The 18061-nt window shown below is 37.2% G+C and overlaps 1 protein-coding gene across 1 annotated transcript; it reads right to left on the reverse strand.

Moving 5' to 3' along the window:
* Positions 1-594: 594 nt before the first annotated feature.
* Positions 595-17818, reverse strand: washc5 (WASH complex subunit 5). The gene is made up of 29 exons (XM_079837187.1): positions 17767-17818; positions 17219-17468; positions 16955-17100; positions 16720-16804; positions 16550-16650; positions 16202-16394; positions 15412-15564; positions 14907-15020; positions 14648-14819; positions 13376-13503; positions 12404-12533; positions 12206-12318; positions 11964-12130; positions 10809-10884; positions 10613-10723; positions 10385-10525; positions 9211-9291; positions 8873-8974; positions 8616-8795; positions 8379-8503; positions 8125-8287; positions 5498-5600; positions 5084-5163; positions 4875-4978; positions 4639-4768; positions 4431-4527; positions 4022-4175; positions 1811-1898; positions 595-1707 (listed from the first exon to the last, which is right to left on the reverse strand). The coding sequence occupies exons 2-29, from the start codon at positions 17402-17404 to the stop codon at positions 1651-1653; spliced, it is 3480 nt and encodes a 1159-aa protein (XP_079693313.1). The 5' UTR covers positions 17405-17468; positions 17767-17818; the 3' UTR covers positions 595-1650.
* Positions 17819-18061: the final 243 nt, after the last annotated feature.

An 18061-nucleotide genomic window follows, 5' to 3' on the forward strand; every position in this document is an offset into this window, starting at 1 on the left:
TATGTCGAATAAAGAATCACAGATTAAATAAATGTCCGTCGCGGTTTACAAGTGACTGAACTAATATTCTCAACAAAAATAACCTGGAGATGTGTGAATGTAAGACTAAACATATTTCCTTCGATGAATTAATGAGATTTAGGGAGGAAGCAATGTTGAATTTTTTTTTACAACATTCTCCTTAAATAGCATTTATGTAGACTAGCTGTTGTTAACCCATAATCGCAGTTTTCTGATTTTTGGTAGATGTTTGTTTACGGCATGACACTCTTCACACACTGCGGTATCCCTCTGGTCACGTGACCATTCGGTTTTGATCGATTGCCTACTTCTGGTCAGTATTGTATTAGGAATTGCGGTTTTCATCTGTACATATAGTCTGCTGTGCGGTCGACCTGTCGGCACTGATATTTGCACTCTGCCTGTAATCCACGAATAACGTCCCGTAACACCGCCATGATGCATATGAAGTATTTTTAAGGTTAATTTGTAAAGTCTTTCCCTCCTCCCCAGTATTAATACGTGTACATATTTAACCCCAACAACAATTAAGTGCTTTAGAATGATAAATGCCGCAATAGGTTTTTTTTTCTTGTGCAAACTAAGGTTTTTATTTCATTTCAGGTCGCCTTTGTACTTCTCGTGGGACGCTTGTCCTGTTTCTGTGTGGTATTTGCAGTTTACGTGCAAAATGACATAATATGTAACCATCAGGAGACAATAATTTAATGTAGTTTCTTTTCATTTGTAATAACCATCTGAAGCAATACTCTGCTCACTGTGACCCTGACCTGTCAGAAACAAATGCACATTCGCACTGGAATCAAAATCAGTCGAACCCGAGGCTGATGCCAATTGTCATATTACTCAATTCATCAGGCAAATCAGCGCATTGATCCCTGACTGAAGGACACAACCAAAATATACATGAATGTATTTGCGGAAAGTCACATTAAACAGAACACCCACACACATACTGAAACCCAGGACAGCTTTAACTGGAATTGATTTAGTTTGTTTTGCAGCTGTAGTTTACGTCTTTTTCCAAGTCAGCCGCTGTCACATCCTGCTGTTTCTCTTCTGTTCGCATCTGACCGTGTACACAGTGTCGTGTAGTCATTGATTCTTCATTGCTATTTTCTTTCATTGTGTGCTGTACATAGACTGATAATTAAAACGATAAAAGCTCTTTTTTTCATACAGTATCCATTCAGTATTGTAATATATTTAAGATAAAAGTAAAACTTTCATTCAAATCATGTCTCCTGTGTTGTGTACAAAAAAATAAAGAAAAGGGTATCAAGTTTTAGTCTAAATTCGGATTAGATGAGCCACAGCTACAGTTCAACCAATGAACGATATTCGCAAAAAAGGAAAGGCTGATGTTGCCATCATTTTAGAAGAGTAATAAATCATGAGAGGTTGTGAGTTAAAGTGATTCATTCTTCGAAAGTGTGCTAAAAAGTTGTATCAAAACATACACATATGGCATTTATTACACCAGCAGACAGACATCAGATCAGCAAACAGCTACAAAAGATCATGTTTTAAAAATTGAAATGTTAAAAATGCTAAATTACTCAATTTCATTAGTGCTTTAAGAGAAAGATGAACGATATCAAACATGATTTGACATTATGACAGGCATGTTCACAGCACAGTCCTGAATTCATCGAAGATGAAACTCGGCACATGAGCTTCTGCCACCTGAAAAAGGAGGAAAAAAACCAACACTTTTCCTCATGATTTTCGGTGTGAAATATTTGTGTCTTAAAAGAAAATGAATACATCTGGTGGAAATATTTCCTACCTTTCTGGGCAGTTTAGTGTAACGCACATAGTCCTCTAGAAACATTAACGCTCCGACTACATCTGAAGGCATATCGGGAATCTTCTGACTGTAGGGAACAGACACTGTTAGACACTTCTGTCGCTAAGACACAGAAAAGTACAGCTTTTACTGCCTTTAAGTAATTAAATAATTATTGATTACACTGTAAATGTACTTTTTACACTATGTATTTTTATTTATTTTACTATCTATATATTTATATTTATTATTTTTGTATTGTTTTACGGCCAGTTAAGCATATTTTTAATACCAAAAAACTAACTATCATTATTGTAATTTTATATTTTAATAGTAAAGCACATCGATTTACACACCAATGTACCATTTGTTGTTCAGCATTTATGCAGATAAAAAAATGTTTACTTTATGCATTATATTTTGTATTTTTATTTTACTCTAAAACGGTAGAAAATGAACATTATATACACTTTATATTGCGTCTTTAACTACTATATGTGACCCTGGACCACAAAACCAGTCATAAGCCGCATGGGTATATTTGTGGCAATGGTAACAATACACTGTATGGATCAAAATGATCTTTTATGCCAAAAATAATTAGGATATTAAGTAAAGATCATGTTCCATGAATGTATTTTGTAAATTTTCTATATGTATTATTATTAGTAATATGTGTTGCTAAGGACTTCATTTGGACAACTTTAAAGGCGATTTTTTTTTTGCATCCTCAGGTTCCAGATTTTCAAATAATTGTATCTCGGGCCAAATATTGTCCTATCCTAACAAAGCTTATTTATTCAGCTTTCAGATGATGTATAAATCTCATTTTCAAAAAAATGACCCTTATGACTGGTTTTGTGTTCGAGGGTCACATATACTAACATTTAAATCAATCATTTGATACAATGCACTTATTGTGTACATACATTTTTTTACATTGTACTGTATATAAGAGACTGTACTGTATATTATTTGGGGGTGACAATGGACAGTAATTTAACATTCAAAAGCCACATAAAAAGGGTGGCAAATAAAGTTAAATTCAATTTACAGAATTTCAAACAAATAAGGCCCTTCCTCAACTTAAGTGCTGCCAGAATGTACTTACACACAATGATATTCTCACATTTTGAGTACTGTTTTACAAATTGGTCACTAACTAATATAACAACACTTAAGCCTATTGAAATACTCTTCAAGAGAGCAATTAAAATTTTTGATAAAAAACCGCAATCAGTTCATCACTGTGCCATACTGGAAAAACATAAATTATTGAGTTTTGAAAATTTTATAAATTTTAAGTACGCCTGCTTTGTTTATAAGACTATACATCATCTTGCCCCTCCCTCACTGAATGATTTTTTTAAGAGAACTGAGAGTGATGGTAGAACAAGGGCCTCTAAAAAAGGAGACTGTGTAATACCTTTTAGGCGCACTACATTTGGACAAACTGTCTTGTCAGTAAAGGGAAGTAAATATTGGAATAGCCTACCCCATACAATAAGGGATTGTTCCTTATACACTACTTTTAAAACTCATTTAAAAATATGGCTTTTAGAAAACCAAAGTTGCACGCATTTTTAAACTGCTTCATGAACTTCTTATGTGTGACGATTACTTAATTACTTGTTCGTATATTCTTTTGTTATTATTGTTGTCAGTGTATTTCTGTTAGTGTGTATTGTGTCCCTCAAACTGTTGAGGGTGTGTATGCATGTTTATCCTTGTTTTTGTTTTTTATCTGCCTAGGGACAATAGATGAAAATTAGCTGTGGTGCTAACTCTAACATATTTACATTGTGTACTTGTACTGATGTTCATTAATATGCACTGTCCCTATTTAAATAAATACAATACAATACAATATTTGGAAAAATACCTGCATGTACTAACAGCTGTAGTTAATTTCTGTAATTACATCTATAAATTACACTGTTGACCCGTACCTTACCTTAACCCACCCATACCACCAAACCTGTCCCTAACCTTACCTGTATCCCACTTCAAGAGCAGCACAGTGTGTAGCACTACAACACGAGCACAATAAGTTCACTGATTTAAGTACACCTACTATAAAGTGTGACCAAAAAAAAATCGTAATAGTTCTAAAATAGTCTATTTTATTTAATGCAAAATATAATTTCTTATTTTTCTGGACATGTTCTTGTGAGATTCCCCCTTCTATCGCCACACCATGAAGTGACGTACCTGGTGCACTGCTCCATTATGGAGCGAATAAACTGTCCAATCAGAGCCAGGAACTGTTCTGTGTATCTGGAGTGGAACTGTTTGAGCAGAGTCAGCAGACCCAGGACCAGAGGAGCCCAATCCACTGGATCTGCAACCTTTCTGCACGTCATCCCTGTCAAAGCAGCACGGACACAAATCAAACCCACACGAGCAGGACCTTGAGGTTTTGCCATCATTTACTTTATCAGTAAAGACTTTTACTTTTATTGAGCAAGGATGCATTTCACTGATCAAAAGTGACAGTAAAGACATCAAATCATTTCAAATGCTGAATCGTGAAAAATGAATAGCACTAGAAACTTTCAAAAAATCTTACAGACCCCAAACTTTTGAACAGTAGTTCACATGCACAAAATCAGTTACAGACCTTGGGTTTTATTGTACTGCAGTTTTGGCAACTGCGCGATGAGGAACAGGAAGTTCACAATGGGAAAATAAGGCAGACGCTTCGTCGTGATGTAGATCTGAAAGCAGCAAATTGATAAACACAACAAAAGGTGGTTGAAAGGTCAAAAACGCTATACAAACTATCTGATAAAACAGTCAAATGTATATTTCACAAATACATGACTCACTTTGTTTAGCGGGTTGTGGATTCCGGCCGCCTCCAGATAGGCGGTGATGTCGTAGAGCAGGGTGTTGTCGTCTTTGGGATACGGCAGCGATGGATCCTGGTAATGCGCTTCAATATCGGACAGCAGAGACCTGAAAAATGATCACACTTCCATTGTAAGTTGTCGATGAGGGAGAAGGTGAAACTAATCCGAGTACCAAGAAAATAAAGAAGGGAGAAACATCATTCCCAACCCACTTGTTCAGATTATCCAGTGCCGCAGCGAGGTGTTTAGAGTCAAATTTGCAGGAGTAATTCAATTCGTTGGCGATCTGCTGCCTCAAGATCTGCATCTGACCCACCTGTGAAAGGATCATGGTCTTTTTCAGCATGAATATGCAAATAGACATAACGGATGGAAAACAAATGCACAAAGCGAAGTCTCATAGATACAAAGAAAGCATCACCTTCATGATGGCATCCAGATAAGCTGCCCAAATCTTCTGGGTTTTGGCCACAGCGTTGGCGTAAACTTTGCTTGCATTTGCTGAATATTGATGCAGAAAGACAAAATATATCAAGAACATAATTGTGGGAATAAGTGTCAGACTTAGTATACTTCATTTTCTATGTATGCTCCTTTGAAAGACTTGTTTGGCACGTGCACACTATCTAGTGGGCTTTGTTTTCAAGTGCTCAATTCACTCACACATGCGTTGTTGTACATGTACCGTCCGTGCGGACACAAAAATTGGGCTGCACAGCAATGTGATTAAAAAAACGCCCTCCTGATGATAAAAATTACATCACACGGACCGCCGCGGAGCATGGGCGGCCGAAGTATACTTTGGGCTTTTTGGTAGTGCATCAAACACACATACCCACAATCCCTTTAACAGGATTGACAGCTGTCAGCAGAGCTTTAAAGACATCAACCACAGCTTTGTCCTTCAGGATGTTCTTTTGAAGGACTGTCAGGAAATTCTGCAAAGGAGAAACAAAGACAGATTATTTTTTATTATTGTTTATATTATTATTTACACAACATTTATTGTGATGAGGGAATTTACTGGTATTCACTAAATATTTATGTAATTATTTGCACAGACTTTGATTCAATTGACTTTTTGATTCAGTTATGACAGTTCCTTAAAGGGATAGATTATATAAAAATGATCCCATAATTTACTCACCCTCAAGCCATCCTAGGTGTATAAGACTTTCTTCTTTCAGCCAAACACAATCAGAGCTATATAAAAAAAAATAGCCTGGCTCTTCTAAGCTTTATAATGGGGGTGGATAGAGTAGAGTTTTTGAATCTATCCATCATAAAAGATGTCAGGTCAGAGGTCACTCTTCGGCCAGAACTAGACGTACAGTCGTTACCAGAAGCCAGTGATTACAGTTCATAAAGTTCGTTGGATAATAAGGATATTTTTCTTGCAAAAATGCATTGCTTCGCTTCAGAATGCCTTTATTAACCCCTGGAGCCGTATGGATTACTTTTATGATGGATGGATGCGCTTTTTGGAGCTTCAAAAACTCTACTCACTGCCATTATAAAGCTTGGAAGAGCCAGGATATTTTTTTAATATAGCTCTGATTTTGTTTGGCTGAAAGAAGTAAGTCATATACACTTAGGATGGCTTGAGGGCGAGTAAATTATGGAATGGAATAATTTGGGGGTCAATTAACCCTTTAAGGCCCTGATATACTTCAAGCGAAATTGAAGAACAAACAAACAAACAAAAATAAGGCCAAAATGAAGTTCAAAGGAAATTTGTCAAATTGATAAAGACACCCCTGTGATGTGGTGTGGTAAACTAACAAAATAATCAAATCAAAATCGATTACGTGAAGAATGGGTTAAAAAATATCAAGACCAGAACAAGGGGAAACACCCCGAGATTGGATGTTTAGAAATAGTTGCGGACATTGGACCGAACTGTATTTATCAAATTTGAAAGGGTGGACTCAGGGAAAAATACAATTGGATCATTTCCCTGAAGATGGTTCTTTTAAGCCAGGTGTCTCCCTCGTAAGACACCCAATTCAAGTCTTGCAGGCTCAAACTAATGAGCAGATGAGTTGATTTGTGTGTGTAAGATGAGGGAGACACTGGTGGGGTATTGTGGGCGCAGACACATAGTTTAATGAATCTTCCAAATGATTCGATCAGAAATGACCCCTTTACAAAGCCCAATTCAGCTCCAGACCACAGGAAATCCAGCATCTATCACCAGAGAGATGGAGGCTCCATTCTGCCCGGAGCTACTACTTATAAATAATAATTACTTGATTGCCTATGGACTTTTGACCAAAACTTAGACAAAGAGGACAAAAGACTCGTTGTGATCACAAGACAAAGAAACAAACCAGACCTCTGTCTTTTCAATGACCGGTAAATTAACTCCACGTGACACAGCTAAAACTCCAAGCAAACTCACAGAAACTGTTACATATGAAGTGCCTCAAATCACTGATTATTGGACTTGCATTCAAATAGCCTTCGACATAGCTTGTTAGTGTGTCTACAACTGATACATGTGACTATTGTGCATGTATATCACTCCCAATTCATGCAATTATGTAATTATTGAATGAGTGGATGAAAAGGCACCGTGTTTGATACCTTTTTGTTCGTATGGGTATAATCCAACAGATGAGCTGAACGAAATCTTAATAGATTTAAATCTCAAATTGAATAACCCTGCCTAAGAAAAGATAGGAGGTTATATTACTGATCAATGGTTTCTTCAGGTCATGTGTCATAAATGCATATATTGCTTGGGATTTCATAATTTCTCTCTCTTAAAACGTATTCTTTTACTCACCTTCTTCCTTTCTGCAACGTGTGTGAATGTACGAGTGTGTGTGTTTATGTTAGATATTAGCTTGATGTGTTAGAGTAATCAATAAAGTTCCGTTTGTATTCAAAGATAACTGTTCTTGTGTTATGTGCTAACGAATTGAATGTCTTGAACTGCCGATCTAAGTTAACTGGCTGTTAAATACTGTTTCACTATTGTTCGGATATTAATATCCGCTGCAGAGTTGATATGTATGGCCCGTTCAAATGAACGCTGGAAGAGTCATTTGCTCGGCTGTAAATTATACTCTCAAAATTCCCTATGAATTCATTAATTCCTTAACTTGAGCTAAATAGACCTGTTTCCCTTTAACAGAGCCCCTTTAAGTTCTTACATATCGGTGGACGAATAAGTTAAGGTGTAAACATTAATTCTGAATTATTTATAAATTATAATGTAATTTGAGTCTCTTTCATTTTAATTCAATTCCCCGTTGAGTCATTATTTTATCTGACTCATAGTCGCTACACTTATTTTTACCCCCAAGTGAAGAATGAAAAAGATCTTCACTGTGAGTATATCAGGGCCTTGACTAAATGATGCAATACCCCTTGAAATCGGACATTTGTCTGCAATTCGACTTGATTTGATTCTTTTGTAACAGTTCATAACTGTTTTCATTAATGTCGAAGTTTTACCTGCAGCTCCTTCACGATCATGAAACACAAGAGTCGATCGAGTCCGTTCAGACCAAAGGTTCCCAGCGTGTCTTGAATCTCAGAGAAGAGTCGGTTGTTGGTCACTTCCTGATGCGTCCTCAAATCGTACCAAGTGTTCAGCTGGTCAATGTAACACGTCATTCTGAGAGGAATAAAGATGAGGAACAAGACATTTATCTAGACTGCCGTCAAAGCTTCAAAAGTTTCAAATAATCAGTTTTGCGCTGACTTACTTTGGATCTGTTATCCTCAATATTTCCCTGCAGAGACGTCCAATAAACGTGGCAGATTCATCAACAGACGGATACTTGGGAATGGGAATGTGGGTGGACTGGTAGACGCTTTGCCAGTCTTGGATCTAAAAAAAAGAACCTCTTTAAATCAACACTAGCAGTATAAACTACCAATGAACAACAAAATCGGAGGTTTAAAAGAAGCTCAATATGTAGAAGATGCTACAAGGACAAGACCTTCGTCCTGAGAAAACTGTTACACTCCTGCTCTACGTTGTAGTTGATGATACGAGACACTTCCTCCTGCCAGATCTTCAGTCCGTAGATGCTCACGTAATCCTGAATGTATTCAAATGAGCGATAAAACCCATCCATGGTGGCAGCCATTTCCTTCAGCTTTGGCATCAGCTCACTGGGCTGAAAGAGAAACAATATGACATTCTAAAAGGACAGAAATATAATTATTCAGCAGAACAAGATGAAGGTTTGCTCACTTTGGCTTTGGGGTTGAAGATGAGGCCTTTGTGCAGAGCATAAGCGACACGTTTGACAAGCTCTTTCCTGATCCCGTCCTCCAGAAGCTGCTTTGGATCGACCTGAAACAGATGTTTTCATGGTTTCCGAGCTCTCATGGCATAACAATTTGTAATATTTCATAAACATAGAAATAAGGTTAGTTAAAACATGTTCTCAAATACATTCTCAACATGAAATTAAAAAATCCACCATTCCTTTCTTAAAGCGAATTTATGGTCTGCATCAGTGCAAAAGGAAATGACTGTGATCTATCAAAAATAATCAAAGTGTAATATTCAGAGAATCTTTAGAGTACCTTGATAATGCCGACAAGTGTGGTCTTCATCATCAAAATACCTTCAGTGAAGACTGAGATGGCATGAGTGAGTTTAGCTACCTGTCAAATGAAAAAGGGCAGTGGGTTACTTTATTGTTATTATCGTTTATAAATAATTAGACAAAATAAATCTATACAACCTGAGATCAACACCTGTTGACTCAGGTCTGAATCACACTCTAAGTATGCAAACGCAAACATTCTAGCTACACAGGCTTCATTTTGTGGAAAAGTAGTTAGTTATATTCTACAAATATACAGAATATATAATAAATATAAATGTATAGAGTAAAAATAATACAAAATGTGACCCTGGACCACAAAACCAGTCATAAGTCGAATGGGTATATTTGTGGCAATAGCCAAAAATACATTGTATGGGTCAATAAGGACTTAATTTTGACAAATTTAAAGGCGATTTTCTTAAAATGTTGATTTTTTTTGCAGCTTCAGATTCCAGATTTTCAAATTGTTGCATCTCAGCAAAATATTGTCCTATCCTAACAAACCATACATCAATGGAAAGATGATGTATAAATCTCAATTTCAAAAAATGTACCCTTATGACTAGTTTTGTGGTCCAAGGTAGGTCACAAATATAATAAATATAAATATAGAGAGAATAAAATGAATATTATATATAGAGAATAAAATAATTCAAAATATAATAAATATAAATAAATGGAGAGTAAAATATAATATAGAGTAAAACATACAAAATATAATAAATATAAATATATAGAGAGTAAAATAATACAAAAGATACTACATTTATAATGTATTTATTATTATTATTATAATATAGTTTTGTTATCTATACTTTTTTTAATTATCTATAGTTTTTTTACTATATTTTTGTAATCATAAATTAAAGGCAGCATAAAAAATACTATACTTCATTGATGTTAAAATTAGGGATGTGTGAGACTGATGATACTGCTGCTAATCTACAGGTTTTGTGAGGGGAAAAAAAAATGAAATTTTAAATAAACTGCCCAAATGTTAGGAAATATTGACATGACATTTTAGTTAAAGGTGGTATGTTTATCAGTAGCTTCCTCAATAATAACACTGGTTTAAGACAACTGAAGGTAACTCTATCGCCCCTTACTGAGGCTTATTACTGCCACATTCTCAAATGTATCCGTCTTACCTCATAACGGGCACTGAGTTGAGAGTAGTCCTTCAGCTTGTCTTTGTCCAGACGTGTGGGCACCTCCATAATGTCATGGATCTGCAGTTTGATGATTTTGGCCAGCGAGGTAAACATGCTCTCTGGAATGATCTGCAGTACCTAGTAGGAAACATGTTTGCATGAAACACAGTTAAAGAGATATGGACAATATACAGAGGCATTAATAAAGTGATTTCTTCTCCAAACCTTTCTGACATAAGCCACCAGCTCCCCGGAGTAAAACTGAGACACGCTGAGCAGATCTGGACTGTTGACCTGGTTGATCCGTAGGAGAGGCAGATCCAGCGCAGACGCCAGCTGTTCATGTTCACAAGTAAGAACAGATTCAGTTAGAAGTGGATTTTTTTCTGGTGTCATACATTAACAGGCCGGTCTGACTCACCTTTAGAAAAGTGGCTCTGAGTTTGGTCACCATCGAGGGGTTTGCTCTGATGCTCTCTTGCATTATTGAGGTGAAGCTGTGAGAAACACATTTGGAAAAGGAACTTTTTTTAGATATTACCTTTAAGGTACAGTGTTATTTAGTTGTTTGTGAATGTAAGAGGTCTGCAAAGGTTCAAAGATCCTGATAAACAGAGTTATTGTCTCCCAAAAGAAAGAACAGATTCTGAACTGCCTGAAACAGGTTGTCAGCAATTCCAGTCTAACTTCCTGCACAAACCTACGTTGGTTTGTAACAAATTTGCATAATGCTAGTATATAGTCTTCATTGGCTGCCTGCAAACAACATCTACTTTGAACCGCCCTCAAACACTGTAGTTGTAGCTGAGGCCTGGAAGAGTTTGGCATGTGTTGTCGACATGTCAAGAAGATTGTTTTCTGCGCTGTGAAAGCAAATCCACTTTGCATGCATCCAAGATCCTCATCCTTTGGAAGTGCAAGTAAAGCCCGGGACACACCAAGCCAACGTCAAAAAGAACTAGCGACAACGAAAGCTGATTGTGTTGTCGTCTGTCGCCCAAAAAGCTGCACTTGAACACACCAAAAGGACTAAAAAGGCGATTGTCTACCAGCATGAGCGTTCTGCACCTGCGATCTGTCTATATTGGCAGGTATCAATAGTCTATTTTCGTCATTCAAAAAGGGAAACCTAAAAAAGCAACGCTTGCTTACTATTTTGAATATCAATCACACGGATCACTTTCTTCATTCCAGGCGGCTCATGGTATTATGAAAATATTTGTGCATTTGAATGCTCATGTAAGATTACGTAAAATCATAACAGCCTTCTGTCTGTATTGTCTTGACTTCTTTGCTTCACTTTCATCACTTTCGCTTTTATTGTAACGGACTGCACAGCCAATTTGTTCTCTCTCCCCAACAGCCCGACGGCAATTCAACATGCTGAATCATCCCAAAAAAAACAGACGTGTCTGACTAGCGCCAACGGTGTGGAACACATTGAAAAAAACTGGTGTGTTAAAGCTATAGCAAGAAACCACCAAAACAAAATTAGGAACCTTTAAAATAGCATAATAGGGGCACTTTAACCTTAATGTGTGGAAAAAACAAAAAGAGGCCAATGTAACTCCAATACCTGTCAATGATCTGCCAGGCGTAGGACAAATCCCCCACTATCTGCATTGTGATTAGCACCTCTTCTTTGATATTGATGGTGCGGATCATCTGATGGAGGAACTTGCGTGTGTCTGCCAGGAACTGACACACCTGCAGGTTGGACTCCAGCTGGTGAAACTCTTGGACCTTCCCAGAGAAAGAATTTCATGTGAGATCACCGAAGAGAATCACATCACAGCACATGTCCAGATGTGTTTGTACCTCCACAAGAGCCTGGATGAGCTGCACAGTCTTCCTGCCAGCAGCGGTCGAGTCCTCGTAGTTCAGGGACTCGATCTGTTTGGAGATCTCTCTGAACCAGGCCTGGAGATTCTCTGATGAGAAACAAATGAATGCATGAACACACTGGCAATAATGTCTACAGCGTGCCTTCTGCATGTTGTGGTTCTGCAGGTTTACCGTTTTTCTCCACCCTGGTGAGAGGTTTGACCCCAGAAAACACCTCTGCCAGCTCCATCATTCTCTCTGATCCCTCCTTCTTATAGCTCTCCCACTTCAGCTGCTTCTCTGTCAACATCTGCTTGAACATCTGAACATCACGCAAACCGGGAGAAATTAATAATGAGAGATCCCATATCAAAATACTGTACCATTCAAGTCCGGGGTCTGTAAGATTTTTTTCATGTTTTGAAAGAAGTTTCTTATGCTCACCAAGGCTTGATCAAAAATACAGTAAAACAGTAATATTGTGAAATATTATTACAATTTAAAATAACTTTTATAATTTAAAATATTTTAAAATGTAATTTATTCCTGATGCAAAGCTGAATTTTCAGCATCATTACTCCAGTCTTCGGTGTCACATGATGCTAATTTGATGCTCAAAAATCAATGTTGAAAACAATTGTGCTAGTTAATATTTTTGTAGAAACTGTGATAGACTTTTTCAAGATTCTTTAATGAATATAGTTCAAAAGAACTTCATTTATTTGATATAGAACTTGGTAACATTATAATGTCTTTAGTGTCACTTTTGATCAATTGAATGTGTCCTTGACTCCTTGCTGAATATAAGCATTCATTTCTTTAAAGAAAAAAATTTACTGACCCCAAACTTTTGAACAATAGTGTATATCTAGAAAATGTTATCTTGGCTGAAAGATAAAAAAGCCCTGACTATGGAAGGTTATATTGGCCTCACAAATGGATGATACACAAAAACTGTGCGTCCACTAGATAAAAATACAGTGTAATATGTCAGAATACGCTGAAGGTCTGTGCCGAGATATGTAGATATGCTCTAGGATGAATTACATCTTTATATTTTGGCCTTAGATTACAGATTTCGGAAAAAAGACTCAAAACCAACAAAATAAGGAACAGTGACGTTTGAGCTGAGGGAACACGATTATTACGATTATTTCCATTTACCTCTTTGAGTATGAACTCAAACTGGGCCGTGTCCAGCAGCAGCTGAAACAAAATTTTGGGATTGTATTTGGAGTCGTTGATAACTTGCTCTTTGATCTGACGCAGTCTCTTGTTGTTTGGATCATAAGCTTTAACGGAAAAAAACAACAATAACTTAGAAATGCATTTTGATACATTATATCGAACAAAAGTCTACAAAGTGATAATCCTTTAAAACAGATTCAGTAATTAAAGCTCAAAACATTTAAACCAATGGTTCTCATCCAGGGTTCCAGGACCCACTAGTGGGCCCCAGCAAACTTACAAGGGGGCCTCAAGATGAAACACAGGGGAAAAAGGAGCAGAAACAAGCAATAAAAGCATTGCTTATGCACATTGTTCAAAATGTTGCTTTTTTTAATAAAACTTACCCACATCCAACTGTTGATAAAAAAATAAGAATGCATGAAGCTGGAATAAAACTTTTCTTTTTTATATTGCATGTTCGGATTAGACTGGATAATACTCGATCTGCTGGCGATTTGATTTTGCCCTGCAGCTCAGGCTGGAAACCTGTACATATTTCTATCCTGCTCAATCACAAATCGGCTTATCCACCTGGCGTGCTATTGGTGGGTTTAACACAATGACGAATAGAGAAGCGATGAATCGTTGGTCTGATTGGTTGAAGGACTATCCAATTGCGTACTGAATTATTTGAACTATGCCAGTTGATTCCACCTCTTCTGCAGTAGAAAATACAGAGCAGACTCCCCAGACTAATGTTCAATCTTAAAAGATTGAATTTGGTCTGGTGATAGCCAATGTTCAGATATTTATAGAACAAAATTCTGGGGGCCATGACATTTTTGTGAAAATTATCAAAAATGCTGGTGGTGGTTGGCAGCGGTTAGTGATTTCTAAACCTGGAAATGTCACGTACATTAACAAAATCTTAAGAAGTCAGAGACATTTTTATGATGACTATAATTTTCAAGCTCTAAAATATTTCATCAGGTGGAAATTGCTATTTATGAGTAAAAAAATCATTATTACTATTCACTGAAACTTCCAGAATTGTGGAATATAATTATTTTAATTATGTATATTATTATGTAACTATTTATTTATTTTAATATATTGACACTACTAGTTTCTGTAAATAAAAATGGTAGAAAATGAGCAGCTTTGTCATTACAGCAGAAGCACCATTTTGTCTTTGAAAATGTGGGCCTCTGAGACAAATATTTTGGGTGCTGCTGGGTTCAATTTTATTGGCCCAAGACAACTCACCAGACTCTGCAGTGTGTAGCATCAGCCAGCGGATGGCAACGTTACAGTCACGGAGGCAGTTGAGCAGTTTGGGAATGTTGTCCAGGACAATTTCTTCCCTCAGGAATCCCTCCTTCAACAACTGCTGCACCTGCGGCCGCAAACTCTCCACACTGGCAGCGTAGCGACCGGCCTGAGAGGAGAGAACAATGACTGTGTGTGAGTCCAGAGTGACTCGATCGAATGTGTGTGTGAACCGGTACAACACAGGTGACTGTACCTGTTCTCTGATGTTGGCCGTCTCCAGCGTGTAGTTCAGGGCTGTTTTAGCAGCTTTATACGGTTCCCACGCCTCCACCAAGTTCACAGTGATCCCCATGTATATGCTTATAACCTGAAGATTTAAAGGGATAGTTCACCCAAAAATTTTAATTCTGTCATCATTTACTCACCCTCAAGTTGTTCCAAACCTGTATACATTTCTTTGTTCAGCTAAACACAAAAGATAATTGGAAGAATGTCAAATTATTAGCCATTGACTACAATAGTGGGAAAAAAATACTATGGTAGTCAATGGCTGCCGAAATCTGCTAGGTTACAAACATTCTTCCAATTATCTTCCTTTGTGTTCAGCAGAAGAAAGAAACTCATACAGGTTTGGAACAACTTGAGGGTGAGTAAATGATGACAGAATTGTAATTTTTGGGTGAACAATCCCTTTAAGGTCAATGTTGCAATATAAACATATCAACCATGTAACATTTTCTGAATGGAAGTCTGCTCACCCAGTTGTCAGGGAAGTATTTGTCCACGATCTCTCTCATCTTGGCCTGTTGCGTTTGCAGGATGGAGGGTGTGAAATATAAGCAGACACACAGCATAGCGGCCTGCGTGGCCAGCGCTGTACTACGGTGCTCCGGCAGAGGATACGCAGAGACCTACAACAGATGAACATGAAGCATGAGGAATTATCTGCCTAAATGATGGATTTTCAAACTTACTGATCCCACAGACCCCGAATATGTGAGGAATCACCTTCCTAAAATATAAATATAAGGCAGCATTTTCATGTATAAAGACAAATGTTGAAAAATATAAAAAAAGTAGTAGCTATAAAATGTACTTTCTTTTGTACAAGTTCCTGCATTTTATCTGTCAACAGAATTAAATAATTTGTCAGTATCAAATGCATTTTTTATTTTAGATTACTTTATATATGCATTTCATTTATAGATATTATATATTGTTTAATTCGTTTTTAAATTTTTTATCAGTTATCAGTTATTATCATTACAATTTTATTTTTTGTACACATTTTTCAATGAACTTTTCAATTGCTTTTCAAAACCCCCCAATCATTTTCCACTATCAAACTTATTTTATCATAAAAATCTTTGTATTGTTTCTTTCTTTTTTTTTCAATAGAATAAAATAATTTAACATAAATCACATTTATTTTACTATTTTACTTTACTGTTTCTTTTTTTCTTTACACAATTTTTTTGGAACTTTTCAGAGGACCCCCAATCACCCCCAGTTTAAAACCCTCTGGCCTAAATCACACTACTGTCTTGCCTGGTTGTAAATGTCATCAGAGCGGAGCCGGCCGATCACCATACTGATGAAGGTGGGGCTTATGGGAACTCTCTGGAAGTAGCTCTCTGGGTAGTTGGCCGGCCGTTTGGCTCCCGGGTGGCTGGAGTATCCGGTGCTACGCAAGAGCTTGCAGATGTCGTCCAGGTTGGAGTCGCCCGAGGAGCGAGCAGCGCTGGGGAAATTAGAAATATTATTTAATGTGCTTATTCAATAGCATCTGCACGTGTTTGTCCATTTGTTGAGATGTTTCATCTCATCTGAGCCAATCAAATGAGTAACAAAACATCTCCAAAAAACGCAAGAGCGTAATGCAAGATACAGTCTTACCTGTATCTGTAGTAGGACACCAGCATCCTTTCTCTCACCTCCCCCTCCATCTTCTGATCAATGACCAGTAACATGACTCCATACAGGTACAGAGCCTCACACTGACAGAAATCACAATTTACAAACTGATTCACTCCATTAACTGATATTTAGAGAAGCAGAATTTTTACCAGGAGCTGTTTTCCATCTTCATTCAGTAAAACAGTTTCCAGGGTTTGTTGAATGTAGACCCCTTCGTTGAGATCATCCAAGTACCTTCAGAAGAAGCAATACATTTTTTTAAATGAACTAAATTATGTCAAATAAATAAATGTATACTTGATCCAGCTAAACTAATGGTGCTAATTTGCTTGTCTTGAGTTTTAACCTCTTTTCAACAAAAATGATTTGAATTTGAAAACGCACCTTATCAAGTCTACAACATATTTATGGACACTCTCAAAGGCCAGGTAGAACCGTGTCAATATTTCTATGTTGTTTTCCCGAAACTCCTCATCCAAATCCTGCAGCTCCGGCTTTGCTTCTAGTTTACTCTCATAATACTCCTGACCCTAGAATACACAGATTCACATCAGAAACATATGCTTACTGTAAATCTTTCTGATCATCGTAGAAAGACCGGATCCAATTAATTTAAGATTATATAATTACAGATGACAGTCAGAGTACCTTAAAGTAGCTGAAATCACAGATTATGTCTCCATATTTCTGCTGGTCACTCTTGTCTTTGAGTCTGAAAACTGCAGGAATGAAGTCTGACAGTCTCAGTAATTCTGCTATGATGGCGTTTCCTCTGGACACAATCCTCAGGATGGCCTGACCACACAGGTTGTTCTCTGCCAGAAAATCCACCATGATGAGGAAGAAAACAGCAGATCTGTTCTCTGATCATTCAGTCTCTCCTCAGTGATGGCCAGATCTGGTGACAATCAATAAAAAACATTACTTTTCCATACTAACCATTTAATTGACTGCCTTCATTACAGATGCACATACGGTGATTTTACACAACTCTGAACTCAAATTATTTCTTTCCCATAGTACATTTCAACAACAATCTAGTGTGTATTGCTAAAAATGGATCAATCCGCGCTCAAACGGCATGAACGCACTAAATACGGTTGATTATGAATAAAGTGGTGCACTGTAATAGGCAAATATAAAATTCGTTTATGTGAATAAATTATGTTTTATGATTTTAGATTCTGGTCACTCACCCTCTGCAGCACAGATCAGACACTTCCTGTTTACAAATCACGTGAGTGTCACGAGGGGAGCTCATTGGTCGCTCCGCCCAGCGCGTAGGCTAAATGGCTGCGTACTGGGAAATTGCTTCAAAATAAAAGTCTCACAGTTGACGTTTAAATGTTTGATAAACATTTGTGTACCCTATGATACCATCTTTGCGTCTCTTCAATCACGTTTAACTCATGTTTAAAGGTTAGATTTATATGAATTTCTACTAATTTGTATGCATTTCTGCATTTGTATATCGTCACAAACGCAGAAATG

Source organism: Gobio gobio (assembly GCF_949357685.1).
Source record: "Gobio gobio genome assembly, chromosome: 15".
NCBI lineage: Eukaryota > Metazoa > Chordata > Actinopteri > Cypriniformes > Gobionidae > Gobio > Gobio gobio.